This window comes from Numenius arquata, chromosome 4 (genome assembly GCF_964106895.1).
Source record: "Numenius arquata chromosome 4, bNumArq3.hap1.1, whole genome shotgun sequence".
Lineage (NCBI taxonomy): Eukaryota > Metazoa > Chordata > Aves > Charadriiformes > Scolopacidae > Numenius > Numenius arquata.
This window is the reverse complement of record NC_133579.1, coordinates 3,046,760-3,073,766: the sequence shown is the minus strand read 5'-3', so window position 1 is coordinate 3,073,766 and position 27,007 is coordinate 3,046,760. Positions and strand designations below refer to the sequence as shown.

Below are 27,007 nucleotides of genomic sequence, written 5' to 3'. Positions count from 1 at the left end.
GACCCGTCCCTCCCCGCAGGAGGCTGAAAACGCGCTGTGCGGTGAACGCTTTGGGTTCGAGCCCCGACTGTGTCGACGTTGAATTTTTATTGTAAAAGGATATTGCTTTACGTTGAAACTGTTTATTATAAAAGGGAGTCGTTCAGATCGGCGCTCAAACGCGCAATGAAGCACCTGCCTCAAGATGGCGGCCCGGCGGGGGGGGCGCGGTGCACCCTGGGACATGTAGTCCCCCACCCCCGGGAAGGCGGGGGTCCGCTCGGAGCCGCCCGCTTGGGGCCGCCGCCGCCGCCGCCGCCGGGAGAGGGACCCCTCCTCCGGCGGGGCGGGGCGAGGAGGGGCCGCGGCGGTGGGGCGGGGGGTCCCGGGAATGCGGGGCGGGCCGGGCCGGCCCGGGGGCGGTGCCCGGCCGCCCGGCCCGCCCTATATAGGGGGGGGCCGAGCCAGCAAGATGCTCACTGCCAGTAGCGGGGCCGCGGGCGAGAGGGGACGGGGAAGCGGCGACGGCGGGCGGGCAGAGCGGTGTCCGGGCTCCGTCCTTGGCGTGTGTGGCTGAGGCAGGGCGCGGAGCCCGCCTCCGAGGGCGAGCGGCGCGGAGAAAGGGTTAGCCCGGCACCCTCGGGAGCGGAGTCTCCCTTCCTCTCTCCCTGCCCGCCCGCAGCGGGAGGTCCCGGGCCAGGGGCGGCCCCAGGTGCGGGGAGCCGGGCGGCCTCCGCCGCGGGGGGAGCCTCCGCGCCGCCGGTGTCCGTCCCCTCTCCGGTTGCCGTGCCGGATCCGCTCCGGTGTCGTCCCCCCCGCCATCCCCCTTTACCCGGCGCGGTCGGGGTCCGGCAGCATGAACATCCTGCTGGAGCTCTTCGTGGTGACTTTCCGAGTGCTGTGGGCGTTCGTGCTGGCCGCCGCCAAGTGGCTGGTGCGGCCCAAGGAGAAGAGCGTGGCCGGGCAGGTGTGCCTCATCACCGGGGCGGGCAGCGGCCTGGGCCGGCTCTTCGCCTTGGAGTTTGCCCGGCGGCGGGCTCTGCTGGTCCTGTGGGACATCAACACCCAGAGCAACGAGGAGACGGCGGGCATGGTGCGACACATCTACCGGGAGATGGCCGAGGCGGCTGCCACCTCCAGAGGTAAGCGGTGGCCTGCTGGGGACGGCTACCCGGGCTACCGCTTAGCTTGCCCTGGCCTGGGGAAGGGGTAGCCGAGGCTACTTGCCCGGGGGTCTCCAGCCCGGAGCCGCTCTCACCTGCTGGAGGGCATCAAACACCTCGTCGCTCCACTAGTTAATTAAATAACAACATAAAAATAAGAGTTTTATCCCCCCCCCCTCTCTGTTTTCTTCTCTGTATTCCTTAGTAGCCGGAGAGGGAGAAAAAGATGCCCTGCCCCGCTGTGACTTGCAGGTTTACACCTACACCTGCGACGTGGGGAAACGGGAAAACGTCTACTCCACGGCCGAGAGGGTCCGCAAGGAGGTGGGCGAGGTGTCGGTCCTGGTGAACAACGCCGGCGTGGTCTCCGGCCACCATCTCCTGGAGTGTCCCGATGAGCTTATCGAGAGGACCATGATGGTCAACTGTCACGCGCACTTCTGGGTAAATACCAACTCCTTTCTGCTGCCCTCTTATTTTTATTTTTATTTTGTCTGGTCAGTTAATTTGGGGGAATTAACTGCTGTTGCTTAACTCGTGTCTCCTTGAGTTTGGTGCTTGCTCCCTTTCATTTGCGAGCTCGCCGCTTTTGTGGGTTTCTTATTTTTAGCCTGCTGTTCTGTTAAACAGGAATGGTGGGTATTAAAATTGTTAACAGGCCGTTTTAAAACAACTCTATCTGCCTCGAATCCAGAGTTCTGAGTCTCGTGCCCTTTTCTGCAGCCCCGGATGTGGAATCCTTTGCGAGCACAACCTCTGAGCCTGCTTAAAGGCTGTTACTGTTAATGAATGACTTTCTCAGACTTCTTCTGGCTAGTCTCATGCCAGCATGTTAGCAGCTTTAAGATGCTGGTTTAATGATGGCTACAATAGCAAACTTGCACATTTCGGGGTGGGGGGGAAAGAAAAAAATACTTAAAACCCCTGCTGGAAATGTTGCTTGAATTGCCTGGGAGGCAAATTGCTCCTTTTGAAGGCTGTGAGGAAAGGCGAAAAAGATCTCTCCAGAAATCAAGCCAAGACCACTTTTTCAGGAATCCTGCGTATTTGTCCTCATAGCTTTCTCTGGGGGATGCCAGTGGAAGTAAGAAAAAAATCTTTAATATGGTTTCTGGAGTAATACTGTCTCCATAACTAGCAGATGCTAATCAAGGAGAACAAGTTATGTGAACTTGCTCTTTTTATCTATCTAAACCTTGTTTTCATGTGTGTTTTTACTTTTTTTAAACTCACCGTAGTGTGGAGTTACATAAACTGGAGTGTGGAAGGAGGGCATGAAGCACACTGGGGTTAGAATTAGCTGTCAGACTGAGCCCATTGTTAGTATTAAAACTGTTCTTTGGTCCTTCAAATAAGGTTATGAAATACACTTGCATAACAATCAAAGGATTAGGCAATCTGAAATATACTTCAACTTAAGCCTTCTTTGGCTGGGTCTTACCTTTTCATAATAAAATTTTGTAGAATGTCTCATCTTCAAAACTCAGAAGGCCCTCCCAAACCAAACTTTTTTTTCTTTTTTTTTTCCTTTTAACATGGAAGTGAAATGCTGTTTCATAACCCTAAAGGAGCCCCTTCAAATCTGCACTGTGAAACGCTTAATGGCAGAGCAGTCTTTTTTTTCCAATGTATTGTAAAGCTTGCGGAGAGAGTGCTTAAACTTTGGTGCAGGCGAGATAGCGCCTTCAGAAAGGCTTTTAAACTGGGAAAGTACATTTTTAAGGCCATTTTGCAAAGTTCTGAGAAAGTTCATACGACGACTTTACAACTTGAAGCTCTGCGTGTTCCCCTTCATAAAAGTTAAATTGATGGTTAAGCAAACAGAGATGTGCACTAGATTTAATGACTGTTATTGATGTGGTTTAAATGCCGAATTGACAAAGTTTCCAAGAACTCTTAAATTATGACATCACCATGAATTAAAATATGGGAGGATCCTAAATTCTCCAGCTGTTCTTCCTTCAGGCCTAAGTCATACGCTTATTTATAACATTGTTTCAGAGACCTTTTTAAAGCACCCTCTGTGTGTTCCGAGTCTCTTACAGTAATAGAAAACTAATCTTAGAGTCTAGTATTGCTATGACTGGGTTTCCATAACAGTTCCATTCATCTCTAAATGTTAGTGTGAAGTGACTTGAAAATAAAAAATACAATGATAAAAAAAAAAGCCTCCAAGAAGGTATGGTTAGATCTGAACTGTGGAACTTGAGATCTTGGCTTAAGCTTCTGAGGAGCAGTCAACACCCTTTATATTTAATTGAGGATCTGTTCATATGTACACTTCCTGCACATCCCATGTCCTGCTTTGCTTTTCCTTTTATTTTTTGCTGTTGGCAGATCTTCCCCCCCCCCCCCCCCCCGTCTTCCCTTTCCCAATCCCAGAAGAGGTTGGCTTGACCAACAGTGGGTGGACTTGTATTAAACTAATAGTACTTAATTCATAAGATATCAACTGAATCAGCTGATTTGGAGCCAACTTTTTTTGATGCAAGTCAATGATGACTTAAATAGAACAATGTGTCTAGATGTGTGAAGTCTTACATAGCTAGTCTTTTCCGTGTCAGCTAAACTGGTGGTCCAAAAGCAAAGCTAATACTCTGGAGCATTATGTAGACTTTTAGCTATTCTTGGAGGGTGTTTCGTCCAAAAAGCTGTAAATGGATTTTTATAAAGACATGGATCTTCCATGTAATATTGTTCAGTAGTTAAGTGTCTGTACTTTTGTTGGGGTTTTGTTTGGGTTTTTTTTTCCGTAATGTGTGACAAGGGAAATTCTTCCTTGTCCCTTGATGATTAATCAAGCCTCAATGTGCTTATGTATAAAATCCTAAAGTGGGGCTCTCCCCTTGAAGCCTCTGAGATGAGATGGATCGCCCTCTCTTCGTGCAGAACGCAGGTGATATGAGCTTCCTTTACCTTGGCAACCATGATCTGAGGGCTGCCCAATTTACACGATAGGCAGTGCCACCAGTCCATGACTGGTTTGTGACTGCTGTCACTCCGACTGTATCGCAAGCTGGCAGTGGGGAGCGCCTCAGCAGCGTCCCACAGCCCAACCAGATGCTTTCCATTTTGCTGACATCCCTGATTTGTATAATCCTTCCTATGAGTGTTCTATATAAACATGTCACCGCTGTGTCGTGTAGCGATTTCCACAGCGTAAAACCCACTGCAGTATTAAAAACCTGTTATTTCATGCTGTGATAACTTGAATGCTTCTGATATTGAAAACATAGAGACAAAATCCATTCCTGGTTTGAAACAAGCCAGCTCTGGTTTACTATAATTTGCAGATGCATAAAACTGTAGCAGGAGTGTAACATTATCTTTCCTGCCAGCCTGTTGTAAGAATAATAACTTACTTGGCTGCACTTGTCAATTACTGGAACTGAACTTCTGCAGACAAGGAAATTTTTCTTCCTGTGATACATCAGGATTCAGATTTGAAAAATGTTGAATCCCAGTATATGATAGAGCCGGTGCTTAATCAGTTTTAAGCAACTATAGGAATAACGGTTTTTCTTTCTTGTGGTTTAACAATAAAGCTTTAAGTGAAGTATCAAAAGACTGTCTTTTAGCTCATGGAACTGTATTTAATAAAACTACCATACAAAGTTTTATTTCAGGACAATTTCAGATCCTTGTACCTACTTCAAAACTTTTTCTGGAAGAATAATGCTATGTAGGTATCAATGTTGTATATCTGCGTAGTACCTGAGAAATCCTTCGAGGTTTGGTTGTTGAATGGGTCTCGTGGAGGGGCAGGGGAAGGCGACGATCGGGGTCTGTAAAGTTCTGTGAGGTGAAGGTCCTTCTGAGCAGTAGCTCTTCAGTACTCGGCTCTGAGAGAAGCGTGATCTGCCTTTCCCTGTCATGTGGATCCTCCAAAACTTTAACAGCTCTCCCCCTAGAGGAGTTCTCTTCGACTTACCAAAAGGGGGAAGCAAAAGCATTCAGCTCCAGCTCTGTCATATTTATAGAGGAAAAAAAAAAATAAATAAAAAAACCCATGTGGGTGAGAGACTAGGGCCCAGAGTTTGAAGGCTTGTCTACTGCTGCCTTAACTGTGCTGGTTACATTCATTTGCTTACAAACTAATTGATTTTTGAAGTTAGCCAGGTATATTTGTCTTTGTGGAAACTGAACAAACCTTTAGGTGTCCTGACATTAATACAGGAAGAGAGAAATACTGAGTAAAGGGGGGAAATACTACTCAAGTAATTAAGACATTCATAAATAATCCAAAACTTAATTTACCTTGGAAAGAAAGTTAATGCGGAGTTACTAAATCAAATCCCTATTTATGCAGCTGCTGTAGTTGTTGGTCTAATGAAAGTGCTAAAGCCCTGGAAAATAAGTGGCTTGTAGTTATCTATAAGGTATCAATACTCATGTATTGTTGTTCTAGACTCTTCAAGCTCCCTGGTGTTAAATAAAGCTGCCTTATGCCTATATTTCGTTTAAATATGGAAGTATTGCACTCGATGTGCACACTGAATCTTCTACAGAAGAAAAGACAGCATAAGTTATATTATTTGAAACTATACCAGGCCCTGTCTTTTGTGGCCTCTTGGCACAGCAGTTTGATTTTTGTCTTCATCTCTAGGATTCTAGTGTCTATGATCAAATATAGACACAGTATTCCACTGACAGGCCAGCTACCTATATTTAGCATTTTGAATGACTGGAATTAGCTGCTTCAATTGATTTTATTTTTTTTTTTTAATTTCATGATAACATAATCCAAGATGCATAAATTTCCTTACAAAATTTAATCTACAAATTCTTGCCTTGTTTGTTTGTTTTTGAAAAATGAGTTGGATCGAATTCAAGCAACGCACGTGATCCAAAAAGTGTCATCAAAACTAACTCTTCCCTTGCAAAATGATTCCTGCTACATGCCACCAGTAAATTACCCCGGACAGCACGTGTGGTTTATACACTGTGGTAGCATGCTGGGCAGGGAACCTGAAGCAAAAAAAGCAGGCAAGGCTCTTAGCTACGGAAATAGTCATATTAGTCGTACTTAAAACTTTTTAAGTGCTTGGGTATGGTGCTGTGGTTGGTATGTTCCTGGGTTTATTTCTCAAGAAAACAGAGGGAATCTATCAATTGAGAAAATGCTGTGTCCCAGATGCACGCTCTAGAAAACAGGACTTTTTCATTTTACAAAGGGCTGTGCTTAACACAAGTTTGGGAAAATAAATGGGTATATGTGTATTTCTGGAGGTTGAGTAGGCACAGGACTCTGGCTCAGAGCTTTCCTCACAGATTTATTTCATGGTCTAGTAGGAGCTTGTCTACTATTGTGTCAATCACAGCTGTTACCAGCCTGCAATCTTCTAATTTTGTAACCTGTTTCTTGCAATCTGTGTGTATCCGCAGTCTGGCCTTGTAGTCACATTTTAGAGGTAGTGATAATTTGCAAAGAAAAATCAATCTTTTGTGGAAGACTTTTTAATTTTCTGGTCCTTTTAGGAGGAAACAAAAAAGAAAAACAAAAAAACCCCACCCGAACCATTTATTGAGTACCCAGATGTCTAAGCTTTGCCTGCAAAAGGGATCTTCTGTTGGTTTTGGAGTAGAAACGAGTGAGGCTAAAAGTGCCCCTTCAGATAATGTACTGATCCAAAGAGTCAGCAAGCATAATTAAGCCTGTGGGGATGGGGCAGGGGGTGAGTGTTAGTTCTACATGAAAAGCCCCTTCCTTCATAGGAATCGTATTAATTCAAGCACCCTTTATGGGGATTCCAGAATGCTTCCCACAAAACTCCACCTCTTCCACAAGTTACTCAACTCTAACCCGTGAGGTCTATTCGGGCTGTTCAGTCATGACAACCATTGTCTCCTGTATCTCAATGATAAACAAGTAATTACGTATCAAAGAGTGTGAACAAAACAGCTTATAGCACTCTTGACTTGTTTAATTAGCATGGCTTCCATCAGGGCAGTGGGAAAAGCATATCGAAGACTTTGAAAATGAGTCCTCAGCACAGGAAGGACATGGACCTGCTGGAGCAGGTCCAGAGAAGGCCATGATGATGCTCAGAGGGCTGGAGCCCCTCTGCTGTGAGGACAGGCTGAGAGTTGGGGTTCTTCAGCAAGGAGAAGAGAAGGCTTCAGGGAGACCTTAGAGCCCCTTCCCGTCCCTAAAGGGGCTCCAGGAGAGATGGGGAGGGACTCTTGGTCAGGGAGGGGAGCCATAGGACGAGGGGGAACAGTTTTAAAAGAGATCTGAGGAAGAAATTCTTTGCTATGAGGATGGTGAGACCCTGGAACAGGTTGCCCAGAGAAGCTGTGGCTGCCCCATCCCTGGAGGGGTTCAAGGCCAGGCTGGATGGGGCTTTGAGCAACCTGGTCTGGTGGGAGGTGTCCCTGCCCAGGGCAGGGGGTTGGAACTCAATGGTCCCTTCCAACCCAAACCATTCTATGATTCTACATTACTTACAATACCAACTTTCCTAGATACACTTTATGTGCCTGAGCATCTTCCTTGCACGGGGGAGGATGCTGACCTCTTTTCTTCAAGCAGCAACTGAATTCATGAGTTTCCCTGCCTTCTCATTAACGATGTAAAGTGTTTGATTTTCATCCTAGTCAATTAACAAATCTGAAATGACCGTTCAGAATGTTTTCCTTAAACGGCTTCAGTTACACCCGAGCTTTTGCGGTGGCTTGTCTCAGGAATACTTTGGAAGTGAACTTGCTGTGTCATTTGAAAGGCGCAGGGGACTTGGACCCTCAAATGACAGAAAATGGAGATTCTCAGAGCGTGACACCTGGATTGGTTGTTGCTTGTAGGTCGGTGTCCGAGATGGTAGTGTGAGGTGTGATTCACCGGTTATTTCCGTGCATTAGACTGTCTGAAGCTTGAAGAGTTTGGGTCATATAAACAAGTCACTTATTTCACAGAAAAGCAATATGAAAGTCCCATTAGAAAAGGGAAAGTTGTCCTGAAGAGAACATGCCAAGACTTCTCAAAGAAATTGAAACATATTTGAGGTATTAATCATTAGGGGCTTGCAATGCTCCAGCCTTCTGTAATCAAGCTGGAGTTGCAGTACAGCTTGCAGAGGTAGGGCACGTGGGATGATCTCCTGTGACTTTTCCTGAGGGTGAGAGACGTGTCAGCAAACCCTAGGGATGCTTTCAAAATCACCGGTCCTCTCTGAAGGAAAGGTGCTGGATCAGCGATCGGTGCCATGGCTGTGGGAAAAAGCCATCCTAATGACGGTGTTGGTGAGTGTCCTCCAACCCAGGATCTTCATCACTGCTGAGGACCTGTCCTAGCCGATCTGCGTGCGTGAGAAGTCCTTTTCTGAAGCTCTCAGTGTCATCAGTTACTCTGAAGAGTTGAGGAAAGATGAACATTGTGTTTTCTAGCACCATCCCTGCCATTTTAGCACCGCGCTTTTTAAAATCTTTTTTACTTTCATCTTTATCAGCTGTGAAGCATTATTCGTTCCCGGCCCTTCCCATGCTTTGATTTCACTTCTGGGGGGTTTTTTTGAGGGGGAGGGAAGGTTTTTTTGTTATGTATCTGTAGTACTAAACCTTTCCGCAGTCCTCTGTATGTAAAAGCCAGAGCATCGCTCTCCTGATAAACCTTGCTCCTTGACCTTTGAGGTTTTCTGGCTATTCGCACTGATGGTAAATCTGAGTTATTGGTACCTCTCTGTCTTTTGTGAAATATGGTGGAGGTCTTTCTGCAAAGGCAAGCTGAAGCTGATTTATGTGCGATGTGCATTTTACCTGTGGTTTTAGGCTTCTTAGTCTGTTAAATAGAGACAAGGTCTTTCAAAATGCAGTTAGAATGTGGATGAGTAGGCACAGACTGGTAAAATCTCAGTTTCTGAGGTTTTAGTTTGAAAGAAGGTCTGTCACAAATGGGGGAGAGATTTACATCTGTGCTTACACTTCTGAAGAAACACTTTGTTCTTGTAAACAATTATATTAGTATAATGATTTATATGCCAGTCAAATTAACACTTGACACGAGTGAGTTATCACAACTGGGATGGGAGGCCAGGGAACGCTGGAACAGCTGGGGAGCCGGGGTGGCTGCCGTGGTGTGAGCCTTTTGAAATTCAAGTTTGTTTGGCTGTTGAATTCTACACCTAAACGTGCCCTGGTTCTGGTGGCTTCTGCCATCTGTTTGAACTTGTGTGACAGCTCCTCCAGCACTTTGGTTTGGAAAAACGCCCGAGCTTATGCTTAAAGGTAACTTGTCTGAAATTTCTGTTGACTTAGGATGAACCTTCAAGGCAGCTTAGTGGTGATGGCAAGATGTCACCTGGGACCATGCCTTGCATCTGCACCTTACCTTGCCCTAGTTTTGGTGTTCCTGATCCCTGGGTGAGCCAGCCCAGCTTGCTAACCTGTCTGGAGGGCAGGGAGGAAAGCTGCTCGTTTGCTTGGCCAAGATGATTAGTTTTTCTATTTAGAGACTAGACCCACTTCATTGACATTTCAGACTTGGACTGGCCAGCGTGTATTGGGGAAAAGGTGAGGAGGAACAGGATAAAACCACGTAGCTGTGAACGGGACCCCTGCGGCCATCTAATGAAACCTCATTCTTGGAGAGATTTTCTGGGGTAGGATTTACAGGCTCCAAATAGTTAAGTAGTCGTAAGTGGTTCCAAGCTATAGCAAATCCGCCACTGGCATAACAGGTCTGAATGTAACAACTCAACTTCTAAGGAGATGGCAGTGTTTTAATTACACACTATTAAACACCCTTAGATAAAGGTAAGTTAGTTTTCTGAGCACATCAAATAAGGTTGTGTGAACAGCTCTGGCTTATTTGCCTTTCACCGATACCGCGATTGCTGTTGTGTACCCTCACGAGCCATGATCTCTGTGCCTACTGCGCTCTGGCTTCTCTGGAAATGAGCTGTACTAACCCTGATAACCCCGTTTGAATGTGGGAAAAAACCCGGCCAGAGCTGTGTTTCAGCTCGTGGGAAGTGAATTTCCACAGCATAGTTTCCTTCCACAGGCAGGCAAAGGAAGGAAGGACCTCTCTGGCTTTAAAAACTCGGCCCCTAAGGAAGGGAGCAGTTTGCTGGTGTTTGGTTAAAGTGCCTGTGCAAGCAGAATCTTGGTCAGGGTGTTAGCTGGAGTTTCGTTGTCATTTTAGCCTTTGTTGGCTTATGAAGCGAAAGTTTACCTGCTTAAGACTATTTGTTTTCTGCAGACCCTTTTTTGGGAGGGTCTTTTGAGGAGAAGCATGAAACGGAAACACCTCGGCTTTTAAAAACCTCCTAAGCTCCATATATTTTAAAAATGTTACTTCTCATTCGGTGAGTTAGTTCATAAGAAGTTGGAGCCTTCTAGGTCTTACTGTTTCCTCAACAAACTTTGAAGCTAAATTTCCATTTGACTGTAATATCTTCTTTATTTTCCTATTTCCACTAAGGCAGGCTGCTATGTGGAAAGGGGAGCTTTCCTCACCTTATTCCTCTTGTGAGATACTCACTTATGGCATAACCACTTTCCTTTTTATAAAGTAATTGATTCGAAACAATGACTTAGTGACTGAGTTGGGGAGGGATGAGTCAAGTGACTCAGCTTTCATCTGCAGGCAAGTGCTGCAGCAACGGAGGTAGTGGCCTTAAGGTATCTATAAAATGTGAGATAGTCTCTTTCTGTTTTGCCACTGCCACATAAATTATAAAACACGAGTGATGACTTCATATTTTCCATGAGTAGTTCTGACAGCGCTGTCCTCTAGTAATTTTTTGGAAACGTGCAGACTAAAATACCAAGTTTTACTAAATATTCCAGAGGATGACTAAGCTGATGGCAAGCTGGAGAAAAAATATGTATCTAAAAGTTGGATTGTGTTCTTGTTCACCGAAGAGAATATTCTGAGCTCTTATCTAATAGTTTTTCTGAAATGAATTTTTTTCACTGACTCATAGGGGCATGTTTTCATTTTTGTCAAGATTATTAAATAGCTGGCAATAAATAACTGCTCTCCAAATGGTTGGACATTTGCTGCAAACTTGTGCTAACGAAGGTGAGGGACTAATGTGTTTGTTACACTAATGTCAACATAGCTCTGAAACACTACAAATCCTTTGACATGGCCATTTGTCAGTATATAAACAAAGCAGAATTTCTAGTGGCTTGACTTCAGCAGGGCTTAAACCAGCTTTTGCGGAAAGGAGTAGCCAAGTGTTAAATTCTTGTGTCTCTTGACCAGCAAACTCTAAAGTAACTTCAAATTTGACGTTTGAATAAATGCGAGGTAGGTTGTTTTTACTGATAGATGTGTTCGTGGAAGAATACGAGGTTGGTGATGCTGCCTACTCTGGCTGGAACTTAAATTCCTGAATTTAAGGAGTCTAACTGGGCTGTCACAGCCGTGTTGGAGCTGTGTTGGAGCTCAGTGTTAGTATTGGGTATGCAGAGAGCTCAAATGGGAGATCTGAGCAGAAGGATTCATTCACTTTCTTTAAAGTGGAGGTTACTTTTCAGTGGCTGCTGCCAACTGTGTAATATTTGCTTTAAATTGACTAGTAATTGTGGTTTGGTAGCTATGATAGTCTGAGAGTATAATGAGATTCATATTTGTGGAGAATAAATATCAACTGGTCTAGTGAGATGCCTTTGGGCGGGAGGGAAGAGGTCAGCTTCTGTGCATGAGTTACTTTGAAAGGCTCAGTTCTCGTGCTTGGTTATGCCTTAAATGTGTGCCGGCTGGAGCAGTCTGCACCTATAGGTTTGTTCCCAAGTTCCACTTCAGTCTAGACTTGTATCTTGCTTGTTTTGCTGTGTAAGGCAGGCTAAACACATAGCTGGACCTCCAACAGCCCTCTGACCGTGCCATCTTACCTACTACCAACTCTTCTCAGCTTTTAGATTAGTTTGGCATTTGAAATCCACAATAAACATCATTGGCAATTTATGTTCTGCGCTTATACACTGCTTAAGCAGAGATACTGTCTTTCACTGAGAATTCACGTTGATAATTCAATGTGATTGCTCTGTCCAAGCTTTCAAAGCTATTAAAATTCAGGCAGAATTGTCTGTGAGGGCTCAGAATACCCTTAAGAAGCTGGCAAGGGAGTGTCATTACTGGAAGGCATCTAATAGCTGGGGGGATAACATTAGTTTTTGAAAACAATATGGTATGTTTATATTCTGGACTCGGCTGAAAATATGTTAATTCCACCAGAAATTCATCCAGGTGCTCTGCACTGCTTCATCGGACCTTGTCTCCAGCTGAAAGGACTTGAGACCACAGGAGAAGGAGAAATGGCAGTAGAACAGACGCTGTTTCAGACAGAGCAGGATAATTTATTACAGGCAAGAGCTCCTGTAAGGGAGATAAAGGAGATAGATGGCAGAGGAATCGCCATCATTTCCAGTTAGTTAAGATTCTGGGTTGATAAACTTGCAGGTAACACAGGGACAAAGATGGCAAAGTCTCTGCTGGCTTGTGAATGTCTTCCTCTGTGAGAGGAAGAGGAATGGGCTGTTGAGCAAGGACTTGGTTTGCTTGATGTACCCGGAGAATCACAGACTGGTTGAGGTTGGAAGGGACCTGTGGAGGTCATCAGGTCCAACCCCCCTGCTCAAGCAGGGCCACCTAGAGCCAGTGGCCCAGGACTGCCTCCAAACACCTTTTTGATATCCAAGGGTGGAGATTTCCATAGCCTCTCTGGACAACCTTTGAGAAGGTGCTTCTTTTTCATAGCCATATAAAATCAAAGGGTTGCAAAAACTGTGGGGAAAAGGTCTAAATATACAACCAGCGATTTAAACAAATATATATATTGCTGCATATATATGAAGCAGCTATACATCAACCAAGCAATACCTGCAAGTGTGGACGAAAGTAGACAAATTGGTGTGCGTGTATGGTAGTGTGTATATATAGTATATAGGCTGTGGGGAGACCTTAGAGCCCCTTCCAAGTATCTAAAAGGGGGCTACAGGAGGGATGGGGAAGGACTCTTTATCAGCCAGTGGAGCAGATTGCCGTAGAGAAGACCTATCCCCGGAGGTGTTCAAGGCCAGGCTGGATGGGGCTTTGAGCAACCTGGTCTGGTGGGAGGTGTCCCTGCCCATGGCAGGGGGTTGGAACTGGATGATCTTTAAGGTCCCTTCCAACCAGTCTATGATTCTATATACAAGTGTGCCCGTTAAAGGCAGCTGGATGCTTCCACAGAAATGACTGGTGGCATGTAATCATTAGAAAGATCAGACACATTAAAGGACAGGCCTGACATCTGAAGGTGGAAGTAATTTAAAAAGCATGTAAATCTAAAATCTGTTTCCCCTTAGGAAGAAAGAATATAAAAGTTTCCAGGAGCAGAAGGATGGAGACTGCATGCCAATAACATAAAGTCTCTAACTTCCACTTGCTGGTACAGAAATAACAAGGGTAGTTCAGCTTGAATACCTGAACTTTCTCATGCCCAGAGAGCGTATAAAGTGGTGGCCTCTCCAAACAGAAGTGAAATGTTCTTAAGGAGAAATCGGGGCCACCTTTGGCTGTGTCAGATGTACCCAAACCCCTGCCCTCGGTGGAGGTGCTCTCAAAATCCCGAGCGGTGCGATGGTGGGGGATGCTGTATGTAAGAGAGGTGGGAGTTTGAGGAGCAGCAGAGCACTGTACACCTCAGGTAATGGTACCTTTCCCTCCTTGGCTCTCAAGAAGAAAGTTTCTGAAGCAAGAGTTGTGTTATTTAGGTAGCGTTCTTGAATGCTTAACCTTCAAGAGGTTCAGAGGAGAGGGAGAGCAAAGCTGTTTGCTACTCCAGTCTTAGTTACCCAATTTGGGGTAAGATCACAGGAAATGAAGCCCTTAAAGGCAAGGGAAGGGGGAGACAATCCAGTGACAGGGTAAGGCAACAGTAACCAAAGTTTCTGTTGCAGTGTCCTTCCCTAAGCACTTTTCATACCCCACTCTCTGTAGACACAACCCTTTTTCGACTAAGCCTTGTTAACAAACTATACAAAAGGCAATTTAGCCAGGCAATGTTCAGTTGCCCGAGGCATGGCATAATTAGTTCTAGTAGTAAAGAGTGGAAATCAATGATTAATGTTTGAGAGATAACTAGTGGTATTAGTTTCCTGTGGGTTTTTGGTTTTGGTTTTTTTTTAAATAGCATTACTTATCTTATCTTTACTGTCTACCCATTGTAAACAGCTTTGTGGCACTAACTTCTGATTAAGGAAACTACTTAATTCAGTTTCAGCTTTCTTCTGATAGACTCAACATGAGTTGACTCCATGTGAGAGGAGCCACTACAATAACCGAACCGTTCACGGGAAATAGTGGTAACTACTGGCTTTGAAAATTGAAGAAATTTTGTAACAGGACTCTAAATACTAAAATAAAACAAGGTAGTAATGTAAATGTGGGCTGTAGCGTACTTGTTCTTTAGCAAACGGCATGACAGATGTTTGTTACTACCAACAAACCCACTTACAAACGTCCATACATAAGATTTTTTCCTAGTTTTGTACAACTTTGGTGCTTCTCTCTCAAATATGTCTGTTGAGAAGCAGGGGATTTTGTGTGCACGGATCAGTCACAAGGGCGGAGAAAACAGAAAAGTTAATTACTATTACGAATTAATAATTAATTAAAAACCAAAAAGTGATTCAAGTAATAGCTTCGGGTTCTACTAAGCTAATGCTTCATGTACTTCAAAGCAGTATTTCATGCAAAGTTGGAGAGGGGAAAAAAAAGATGCTTATTTCTCTGTAAATCAAATACAGTTTTAAATTAACCGATGTTGTCTTTCATTGTGACTTAATTCTTCAGGGTATTATTTTGTTACCTTCACCTCTTAACATGGGTAGATCTTATCTGCAGTTTCACTCTGTCTGCAAATGTAGGATATGCAAAGTGTTGGGGGCAGTGTGTGTGTGTGTGTGTGGCTTTTCCTTTCTCGTTGCTCGTCATCATTATGAACTTACTCTTTAAGTCTATCTTGTTCTTTCATGAGCTTCTGGTTGCAAGGCAACTGCAACGTTATTACTGTGCATGTATGTTAAGCATTAACTCCCGTTTGCAGTTCAATATTAAAGGAATCCCCACGGCCCCAAAACAGTGGGTTTTTTATGTGAAGGACAAGTAAAGCTTTAGTGAGAAATTGCAGGTTGTGTTGCCTGCCAGGAGCTAAATAACTAAGGGACTCCTTTCGAGATGAAATATTGAAAGGTCTAGGTTTTTTGTTCCGAATGCTCAAGGCACACTTGAGGGCAATCCTTGAATAGTTTCCTTTCATGCTTTTCATACGGCTATCTGTGGAAGCTTGGCTTGGAGATGTCATGTGTTATCTCCTGATCCTTTTTGCTCCAAAAGGATCTGGGTAGACCCATCAACAAGCCAGAGAAATCTGTGACTTCCTTTTTTTAATTCATGACTTTCGGAAGACTGGGTAATTCTGGCGTATTTTTCATTGTCGTTTCTTGAGAATAGAAATAGAAGATCAAAAATAGCACTAATTTCCACAGCTATTCAAATATTTACTTAGACAGTGGCTAATTATCCAGAAGGAGCCCAGCACTCCTTGCAAACAGTCGGCAGGGACATCTGAGCTCCTTTAAAGCACAGCTTTGGTCCCTTAACGTTAGCGAGGTCAACAGGAGTCGTAGACTTCTGTCCACCTTCTGCGTTCAGCCTGTTCCCGGCAGAGCAGCATCCTCTGTGCCGCGTGGTCTCTCTGGTCTTCAACTCGGTATTTTCACGTAGTCACAGTTATTAGTCTCACCTCAGCCTAATACTTCAGAGATGCTCGTACAAAGGAATTGGAGAAGGGCGGGAAGATAATATGGGGCAAAAATAATTGAGATGATAGCGCAAATGGCAAGTAATTGCTCTCAGTTCTCATTGGAACCAAATAAAAAAGCGAGAAGGAAAATAGATGGTTAAATCCAGGCTCGTAACCGCATGCTTTGGTGCGTGAGAAGGAGTTTGGGATATTGTAGCCTCTAACTTGAATAAACTCTCCTTTGAGAGTTACACAGTTCTAGGGGATACTTTCAAGGCCATTTCCAAAACTATTTGGCAATGACTTTCACTGTACTCCTCTAAGTGGAGTTTTGCCCTGTGTTTATAAAATGCATTTAAAGTGGTTCTCTTCTGAAATTAGCTGGGCTGCGTGGCTGTAGCTGAAAATAACTTCAGTCTCTTTACTGATAAGCTTGCCGTGGGGTTTTTCTGCCTCTCGGGCACCTTTCCTTCCTTTTCAACATACAGAGGTGCATTAGTTCTATACAGTTTGGACAGACCTGTGGAAAGAAAAGGCGGCAGAGAAGGCTGAACATCCATGCTGAAGGGGAGAGAGGACATAATGTGCAATTTAGACAAAAGACGTCTACTTGGAACAATATTTTCTTGTCACTGGCTCGGTTGCTTCATGGTAGTGGTTAGAGGATTAGCTAACCCGCCTGGCAGCAGGCTGGTATGATCGCTGGTACCTGAGTTCTCGGAGTCATCTGGGTGAGCCCTTGACTAGTCAGGCCAATTTTGCTTCTTGGGTCTGGCCAAACAGTGTTTAACGTGGAGACAAAACTATACATTTACCCAAATGTCGCACTGATTTGCAGTGTTAGGCAGCCGTCCTGGCAGTTGGGAATAGCTGGGGCTTGGGAGGAAGTGTCTTTATCTGTTTTACCTGTACGTCACTGCTGGGGATGACTCTAGTGATGTAAAAACTCACCTGTTTGGATCCAGCCCCAGAAAAATAACCGTACTCTGTCCTTCTTACCTGAAGGGGTGCATGGAAAATGAGCTATTCCTGTGGCATAAAGGGGTCTCTGCCTTGCAGTAAAGCAGCTTGTTTATGCCATCAAAATAGTTTAAAAGGGCTGTGGAACACTAACAGAAGGCAGAAAGCGTGGGAAAAAAATTACTGTATTGAAAAATAGAAACTTAAAGGACCTTATGATTTGGTACCTTTATTTATTTCTTTCTTTGATATAAAGACAATTCTCTAAACATACTTTTCTGCTTTGGTGTGCTCTCGGTATCCATTGTCCTGAGCCGCATACAGTGAACATTGTTTTCTGTGGATGCCTGCTTTCTTCTTTAAGAATAATTAATCCAAAATTTAATTAAAAAAATCACTTTCCCAAACAGAGTGTTTCTTCATATTCTCATTTGCTGTATTTAGACTAATTTGTCTTGACATTGCAGCTGTGCTGTTCTTTGTGTTGCACAACCTTTTGAGTTTTGTTTCATTAAGAGTGGAACTAAAGAATTTGGGGAAGGGGAGGGAAGAAGTGCTAGACTGTTGGAAGTTAATTTGCCGTAAACCAAAATGTTGAGAACAGATTACGAAAGCTATGAAGTGACATGTAAATGCTTGTTCAGTTTCACACTTGTGAGAAATAAGTCATTAAAGCTGTGTGCACATGAAATAGATGTTTGGTTACGGCTACTGGGAATGGTTTGCTCTTCCTGGTATAGTCAGAAGCATAGAGGAATTAGGAATTGATTCCTAAGATTAGGAATTGATGTCTAGACTCCAAAAAACTTAAAGTTTAAACTAGATGGAAAAACTAGCTCTGCTCTCTCTTCAGAATAGCTCCTTATGTTCTATCTATCCTACCAAGTTGCTGTATCTAAACTATACTGCAGGTTAGAGTTAGAAAACGCATGTTTGCACCGTCCTTTTGGGGATTTTATTTTTTTTTTTCCCTAATAAAAAAAAAGAAGAAATGCTAATTCTGAGTGAAGAGGATGCTTAATTTAAATTTCTGATGTTGAACACTCTGTAACTTCCCCGGTTCCTCATCCTGATGCATCACAACACCATTCCTTTTGTCCACTATATGCTACTTACTGGTTTCTTCTCAGTGTTGAAACGTGCGTTATGTTTGCAATTAATAAAAGACCCAGCTCTGACTTTTAAGTACTTAAATGTTTTGGTTAAACGTCTTCCTCTGCAGCTGTGAGGGGTAAAACGGAAACCTAAAGGATCAAACCAGACGGCAGATAGTTTGATTAAATCACTTGAGTTGATTTGAATTATTTTGGGGGCCTGGTTCGTGACCTCTAATGCCACGGACAAAACACATTTCTTGCTTGGTATCTTCTAATACTTTTTTTTTTTTTTTTTTTTTTTATTATGGAGGATTAGCATGTCCATGCATCACCTCGGAAGACTAATGTGGGCTGTGCTACCTGTTCAGACAAACTCCAGATGGGAAGGCCACCCAGGAGGCATCTTGCCCCGAACCGGTCAAGCTCTTAACTAGTTTCTCAGCAGCACAACAAGCACACAGAAGGCTTCAGGTCTGGAAGGCAGATGTAGCCGGAGCTGAAAGAAACTAGAAACAAGAAACTAGGTTGATCTGGTTTATGTAACAGGCAGAAAAACTGGGGACCAGAGTATGGAGGAAGCTGCTTTGATCAAGGAAGTGGGCTGTGCCAGAAGCTCAGTAAGAACACTGATTTATTTGGGGATTGCTTTATGCCGTGAAAGAGAATAACTTCGCTTTGGGATTGTTTTTCCCAGCCAGGGGAGGCTGGGAGGAGCAGTGGGCAAGCCTTTACTCCGAGCCTGGGAAGGCGTCCCCCCCCCCGTAGGGTGTGCCTGCCTCTGACGGGGCTTGTTTTCCAGCCCTGACTCCAGCTGTAGCAGATGGCTTGGAGGATGGCAGCGACCGAGGTGGCTTTCTCTGACATCCACTTAGCCGAGATGCTGATAGCTGACTGCTAAGTTTCCTACGTAGGACAGTTGCGTTACCTTTACAGACTGCCTGGGCTTTAGGTTTTAAATGGATTTGGGGGGTAACGTCCCATGACAAAGTACGGGGCCTGCTCTGAACAGGCTGGGTTAAAAACGCTGAGGTCTCACGCAAAGACTTCCATGAATTGCTAATTGTCCTCGGAGCAGAGGAGCTGGACTTTTTCCTACGTGGCCATAAATGGCCTTTTAAGAGATGACTTACACCAAGTGACTGTAGTTCTGCTGCTGGGAGTTGCTCAGTCTGCACTTGAAGTGCTGAAGATGTCACCCAGAAGTGTCCTCAACAGGGTTTATTTGTCACGTGCCAGTTTCATCTCGGTTGCAGATGGGTTACTTCGGCCACAAGCTCTGAAAAACTCAATCTTTGTTACCTCTGTGCTTTGAAGGAGTGTAGCGTAGTTGTGTGGGTTTTCTGAAATCATTGCCCTGTGGTTGTTCTGGTTATTTCCCGTATCTGTATATACGCCTGTGAAAATTGTCTTCCACAGCTGTATATACAGACACTTATGGCCAAGTAGTTATAGTTCATCATATTTTTTTAAAAAAAGAAGAAAAAAATGCAGTGCCAGAGTAAAGATAATAGAAAAGCCAATCCAACAAAGCTTGGTGCAATTGGCTGTTGGTTATCTCTTGGGAGAAAACATAGATTCCATGCCTTGGAAGTGGTAGGAAACAAAATCTATTACTACTTCTTTCCCTTCTTTCTCTCCCCCAAGACAAGCTCCGAGGCAAGTGCCCCTTCCATTCTGTAGTTACGGTGGTTTGCAGCCACGGCTTCAATTTCATAGAATGGTTTGGGTTGGAAGGGACCTTAAAGACCATCCAGTTCCAACCCCCTGCCCTGGGCAGGGACACCTCCCACCAGACCAGGTTGCTCAAAGCCCCATCCAGCCTGGCCTTGAACCCCTCCAGGGATGGGGCAGCCACAGCTTCTCTGGGCAACCTGGGCCAGGGTCTCACCACCCTCACAGCAAAGAATTTATTCCTGAGATCTCATCTCAATCTCCCCTCTTTCAGCTTAAAACCATTACCTCTCGTCCTATGGCTCCCCTCCCTGATCAAGAGTCCCTCCCCATCTCTCCTGGAGCCCCTTTAGGGTCTGGAAGGGGCTCTAAGGTCTCTCTGGAGCCTTCTCTTCTCCAGGCTGAATAATCTGCGTTATCGAGCGTTCTGGCAAGGGGAGGTGGCAATCAGTCATTCCGATGCGATGTGGACAGATAACCGAGACGTAAGTGGAAACTGCTGATGGAGCTGAGTAATGCTCCGTGGAGGGGAGTAAATTGTTAGCAGGACTGAGCCGGGAGCGCGGATCTCTTAGGGGGCTGGCGTGGAGGATGGATGAGGGCTAACCTACACACCGGGGGCGTCGGGGTGGGTAAGGCAGGCTGCAGGTAAAGAACACGCCGTCAAACTTCGGTGCCGTCCAAGGGAAGCCTCTTCACCTTCTCCAGCCGGCGCTGCCCAGGGCTGGCTGGGCTTTGTTGCCATGCGACGCGGGGCGAGAGGCTGAAACTCTGTGTGCCTGGCACAGATTAGTTTAACAGCGCGCTAAATTCTTGTCCAAGGCTCTATATAAGAGGTTTAGAGATCCCTGCCATGAGGGAAGAAGCAAAAGCAAGGCAGCTTGCTCTCAGATTGTTTTTTATAATTACCTTCGTTATGCAGTTATGACAGAATCTAGGAGTTGTATGAATCAACAGTAGAAAAGGCAAGGAGTCAGGAGGTCTGTTAATCTTCTATCATCTGCCAGCTGTCCAGTGAAAACACTCTTTTGTGTGGTGTTAGGAGGTCTGGATTAGTCATTTAACACCTGCAGGCAAAAAAAATGTTGTACAAGAACATGTGAAAATCATTAGAGCAAAACTGTCCTGACGTCTGTGATTGGAAAATGCAGACAGCATAAGAATGGAATTAGATGGATTCAGCTGCACGTCTTTTCAAGAACGCAGCTGACACGACTCAGACCAACAATTAAGCAAGTAGCAAATACTTAAGGGGCATTTGCATGCTCAGGGTTTGGATCCAAATTACATGGGAAGACCAGGTTTCTGGAAGGATGAAGGATTAAGCATTTATGGTAGTGAGCGAGTTAGAGCAGAATAATAGCTCTGTCATTAGCAGATCTCTTTATTAACTGGGCATGTTTGTGATTAAAAAGCATTGTCTGAAGTTCTTTGGCGATTTAAAAGTGATCTCATAGAACACTGACAGCCTAGAAGCTGAAGGAAATCATAACTGCACATACTGTTTTACTACTTCATTGATTGTTATTTTTTTAGCAGATATGGTGCTCTGCTTAATAGTTATTTTAAAAAGGAAAGTTGTTGAGTCAGTTTCAGAAAACAGATATGGCAAAGGTAGGTGTCCTAGCAAGGGTGATCTTCTACTAAATGCCTTTAATGTATCACTTAAAATTTATTTTTTTATTTATTCATTAACTCTGACTTGGGTTTTTAAACAGAAACAAACTTTGTTGTAATCAAAGCATAAAAAATGGAGGTTGAAATCAAAGTTTGATCTTGAGACTTGCTTTTGTTTTATTTTGAAATTCTTAAAATGTGGAATCCATACTAGAAGTGTATATCGTGTCTTTTTAGTTAGAGCAATGCTTATGGATACTAATAAAGATGGAAAGTAGTTTAGACTAGCAGATATTTACTGTATTATGTACAAAAAGTAACATCAGCAAATGCTCTGCCTCTAGTATTTCTTTTCATCTAAAATGCCCAAGATCATAAGTTAATTGGCTAAAACTAGCCAGATCTAACTTGCAAAACATACTGTCAATAATTAGAACTGATAGTCGGCACTGGCCTTAACACAGATGTGCTGGATGGTGTAATTAAACACTTGGCATTCCTTTTTCTGTCTTAAAAAAATGTGGCTTCCATTTTAGGGTCAAATTATCTCTTTCTGATAACTAGTCTCTTGCAGAAAAATAAACACGTCTGAGCTCAATTGATCCTTTAACCTTAGGATTTCTGGAGATACAATCCTTGCTGCCTCGCTGTCTGGATTCACAAACAAACTGTAGATTTTCTGGTGGTGTTTTTGACCAACTCAGAAGTTCAAAACCTGTGCAGTGATCATACTTCTATATTCTTGATATTAAACTCAGATAGGGGTTTTGAACACTTTATCACTAATGTAGTATGTTCGTGGTGTAGGGTTTTATTTTGATTTTTTTTTTTCTTTTTACTTTGTAGACCACTAAAGCCTTCCTTCCCAAGATGCTGGAAATGAATCATGGACACATCGTGACAGTTGCGAGTTCCTTGGGATTGTTCAGTACTGCTGGAGTGGAGGTTGGTTAGACTCTAATTAACAATAAATTTGGCACTTCTTGCTTAGGATAAGCTTTTTAATAGTATTAGCTGAAGAAAATAAAGTCAAATTTTCAAAGATACTTGGAAGCTGTGATGTACCGACGCATGGCTCCCTGTAAGTGGGATCTGCAGGACTTGGTAGCCACCATATTCACCCGCTTTGCACGTGGATTTGCCACTTGGAGTAAAAGCCTAGGATGGCTAAGGATCTCAGGATGCTAAATGATCTTTGAATTACCTGATAAATTGAGGAACCTGCTTGTGTCAAGATCTTCAGTGCTAAGCTTGAAGCCAAAGGCAAGGATTTTCAAAAGTAATGTTTTCTGTTTCCTGTTTCTGTGAGGAAAGAGCTGCCAGAATATGTGGCTCCTTCCTGCCAGAATGCACGGCTCACCTGCTTTACCAGTTATCAGCGTTAGGTTGTCTAGTTGCTAGCAGCTGTTTGAGAACACCCGTTTGTGAGACTTGCTTGGTACATAAAACTAGGTTGGGGTTAGAGCCTATTATCTTGCTTTTTGGGTCATTATCACAAACACAAGTACGAGCAAAAAGCACTCAGTTAGTGAAAATGAATTCATGTGTCTAAAGGAATAATGGTCATATTTACCCCGTAAGCACAGGCTTCTTTGCACATAGGTAAGGCTCAATCCAGGACCTTAAACTGAAGTGTTTCGTAACAGAAATGAATGAATCTGGTGTAACGTCAGGCTTTTTAGAGTATTTACTGTCTTGAGAAAACTACAAAGAATTTCCTAGACTGTGGGTGTGATCAACAGCAGAGGTGGACACCTCCAACCGCAACTGCAAATGCTGCTGCTGTCTATGCAATTCCTTTTTGATGCTGCTGAACTTAATATTTTTATGAGATACACAAACTGTATTGTCTTCCGAAAATTAAATAACACACTCAAATCTCCGTTATATCTTCTGTTGAAACTAACCTTAACAAATAAAGCATGTAAGAGTTTTCCACCGATGCCCTGCCAACTCCCCAAGCTTTTTCCAACTTGACCCAAGGTAGTATTAGGTAGCTCGGTCCTTTGTTGTAACATTTAATATTAAGCAAACTGGTAATCGGAGTAACTTGCCCTGTGAGCCTGCCTGATTCAAAGACTTGAAGCCAAGGTAATATCCTCCTACATTCAGCTTTCGTGATTCCGTGCTAATTGCCTCAAGAGCAAAGTGATAAATGAGTTGATGTGACGCTCTATTCAGTGGCTGTCTTTTGTTGTTGCTTTGAAAATCTGTGCGGAATCACCTCAGATATGCTTTGGCTTTGAACATGATTCATATCTGTCCTTTTTAAGTTGTCTTTTTTTTGCTTTGTTTGTTGCCAACGCAGGATTATTGCGCCAGCAAATTTGGAGCCGTAGGTTTCCATGAGTCTTTGAGCCATGAATTGAAGGCTGCCGAAAAGGATGGAATCAAAACAACTTTAGTCTGCCCTTATCTTGTAGATACAGGAATGTTCAGAGGGTGCAGGATCAGGTGAGTTAAATTCTCCTTCTGCTCAGTGTTTGTAGTGTCGTAAAAGTACTTAAAGGTAACTAAACTGTTACCATAAAAATACTAAAGTAAGTATTATATCTGCTTTAATATGTGTTAGACTCGACAAAAGAGAGTTTCTGAATTCATTGGGTGTCTTCTGTCCTTTTGTAACTGTAGGCTTTGTAACTTAACACTAAATATAAAAAAAAATTGAAGTCTTTGTGCCTGCTGAGGCATTCCAAAGAAAGTGAGTTAATGAACTCTTCCCTGAGGTCTACAGTCCTTTATGTATCTTGTTAACCTGTCTTAATCAAACATTTCAGAAAAGAAATCGAGCCTTTCCTTCCACCCTTGAAGCCGGAATACTGTGTGAAGCAGGCGATGAGAGCCATCCTTACGGACCAGCCCATGATCTGCACACCTCGCCTCATGTACATGGTCACCTTCATGAAAAGGTAAGAGCTGTAATGCCAGTTTGTTGGCAAGTCTACAGAAAACTAGTAAAAGGCAGGAGCATGTCCACTTTCTGGACACAAGCACCCTCCCGCGCACACAGGCCATAGGTGGTGTTTTGTTAGGATTCATAAGTCTCTTTCACAGAATCACAGAATGATACGGGGTTGGAAGGGACCTCTGGAGATCATCCAGTCCAACCCCCTGCCAGAGCAGGTCCCACAGGAACGTGTCCAGGCAGGTTTGAATGTCTCCAGAGAAGGAGACTCCACCACCTCTCTGGGCAGCCTCTTCCAGGGCTCTGCCACCCTCAAAGTGAAGAAGTTCCTCCTCATGTTTAGATGGAACTTCTTATGTACAAGTCTGTGCCCATTTCCTCTTGTCCTGTCCCTGGGCACCACTGAAAAAAGACTGGCTCCGTCCTCCTGACACCCACCCTTTAAGTATTTATAGGTGTTGATCAGATCCCCCCTCAGCCTTCTGTTCTCCAGACTAAAAAGACCCAATTCCCTCTTTCTTGGCTTGTGTGCTTGGGAAGCTCCATAAAACTGACATCCCATGTGTTATGCATCCTTGTTTTACCCTTCTGCTATCTTCCATCCTCCTCAGATTCCTATTTCCTTTTCAACAGACTTTAATTCCCATCGTTTGGGTTCCTCCTTAGGACATAGGGCATGAGACAGCTTCCAGCAAAGAAACCTCTCGCTCTTTATCTGTAGAAGCAGCGTGTAGGAGGCCCTGCCTGCGGATTCTCTAGGACTCGCACAGATAAACTGAAAATCTGCACATTCAGAACCAATTTTCGGAGCCTTAAGTTTGGAGGAAGGGCTATTTAGAGGAATTGCCTCCTTTGTCCTGTCCAACACGCTGCAGTTTTTGGATGGGAGCTGTGTTTAATCTGTAACCAGGCTGACATTTTGATGATGCAGGGTAATACGGGAGTTGGCTCAATTCCACTGACGCAACATCACTTGCATTCTAGTTTGTAGAGAACAGCTTCACAGCTGTGGTTGGGGTGTTTGGTGGTTTGTTGTTTTTTTTTTTTAATCTGTAGTGTGTAGGAGGAACCTTTAAAATAATGCATTGTCTTATTTTCCTTCTGTGAGGGATGGTTGAAACTGAGGAACTTGGTGATTATATTTTTTTCCCCTTGCGAGGCAGTGGTTCTCCTCTGCCTCAAGTCTCTCGTGGTGGACAGGCTCACCGAAGACCAGAGGAGCCTTCACTCCTCACCTCTTTCCTGGAGGAGAGTATGTCTGTGTCTCTTTGGCCAACAAATCAAGGCCACTGTCAGCATCTTTAAGAACTGGCTTCTTCAGCCAGAAGCTCAGAGGGTGCTTCAGTGCCTTATGCAGCAACAGTCACATCAAAGGCCCTTCGGGTTGTCTTGGTTCAACACTTCAGCTTCCAACAGGGAGATCAAAGCTTCTGCATAATCCATGCCCCAGGCAGCAGCTCTCAGATCAAAGGCCCTCCAGTCCCCGCTGCACAAGCAGTGGGGGACACCTGTACCAGTGACATCTACTTCTCAGGCCTTCGGTGGTCATTGCCCCTGACGGCTCGATTCTGTGCCCTGCTTTCCACTCAATGTCTGCCACTACTTCCAGGGGCTGAGCAGATCCCACCTCAGTCTCTCACTAGAGCCCCTGAAGCAATATTTTGTGGATGTGGGAAGGGAGGGGAGGGTCTGTAGCCGGGTACCCATCACGTAGTCATCTCTTGGAATTTTATCTGGAGGGGAGAAAAAGGAAATTGCTCTCTTTCCTTTGGACCTCTCTTTTTGAGGATGGATGGTTGAGTTTAGAATGTAAGCCAAGGTTGTTAGACATCTGGTGATCAAAGAATGGCATTAACTAACACTAATCCCACATTAAAGAATATCTTAAATGTCTGATGACCTCTGCTGATGTGGCTTTGAGCAGATGCGTTGCTTTTAGTAGGCCTTCTGTGATGCCCTTGCGCCCCCCCTACCCCTTTCAAACAAGCTCATCACACACACTGCTTGTGAAGAAGCAGCAGAAAATCAGGTCTAAGCTGGGGGCACGTGAATAAGTAGCTTCTTCCTTCTTTCTGCTGGCTTGTGTGGTTGGGACTTTAGAATTTCAGTTCTCTCTGTAAATATCCCTGTGAAATAAAAATCCTTGAAGTCTCTTAATAGCTATTGGAGAGGTGTCTTATGGTGTTAGCAGAGGTTTTGGGTTTTGCTGTCTCCTAACAATTTTATAACCTCCTTTTCACAGTATTCTGCCCTTTGAAGCAGTCGTATGCATGTACCGATTTTTGGGAGCGGACAAGTGTATGTACCCTTTCATCGCTCAAAGGAAACAGGCTACAAACAACAACGAAGCAAAAAATGGAATTTAACACTGTTTTGGCTGGACTAACGTTTCTGGGTGAACACGATAACGTTACGTGACTGAATCGCGAAGTGCACTTGCATCTAAGGGATGCAAATGTCAACATCTTACCGTGGCATTCTCTTGGGTCCTAAACCTGTGTATCGAACTCTAAAAAAATCAATGATTTTGGGTTGGTTTTTTTTTTTTTTTTAATATACTGTAAATAAAACTGACTAGAGTGCTTGGGAAATGTGATAGGTAAGCGAAGTGAATTCACAACGTAGCTGCCACCGTTGTCCTTTAGGATGTCACTGTATGTACAGTAAATTAGTCGTACTACTTGTCGTGGGGACGCGCTGTGTGGTCTCTCTGCCGCGGCCTGCCGAGGCTGTCCCGGGGTTGTCTCCAACGAGAAGGTGGAACGTTTCAGAAATGGATTTTTATTTGGGAAGAGGGAGGGAGGGAGGGAAATCTCGAGCTGGAAGCTGTTGCTCGGGACCTTTTAGGAAATTTGAGGACGGTTTCTGAACGCGTCTCTT

The 27,007-nt window shown here is 44.1% G+C and overlaps 1 protein-coding gene across 1 annotated transcript; it reads left to right on the top strand.

Annotated features, from left to right (window-relative positions):
* The first annotated feature begins 835 nt into the window (after positions 1–835).
* RDH10 (retinol dehydrogenase 10) lies at positions 836–26,493 on the top strand. Its single transcript, XM_074146177.1, has 6 exons — positions 836–1,121; positions 1,348–1,586; positions 22,069–22,167; positions 23,531–23,676; positions 24,000–24,131; positions 26,370–26,493. Exons 1-6 carry the CDS (start codon positions 836–838, stop codon positions 26,491–26,493), a joined length of 1,026 nt encoding a protein of 341 aa, XP_074002278.1.
* Positions 26,494–27,007: the final 514 nt, after the last annotated feature.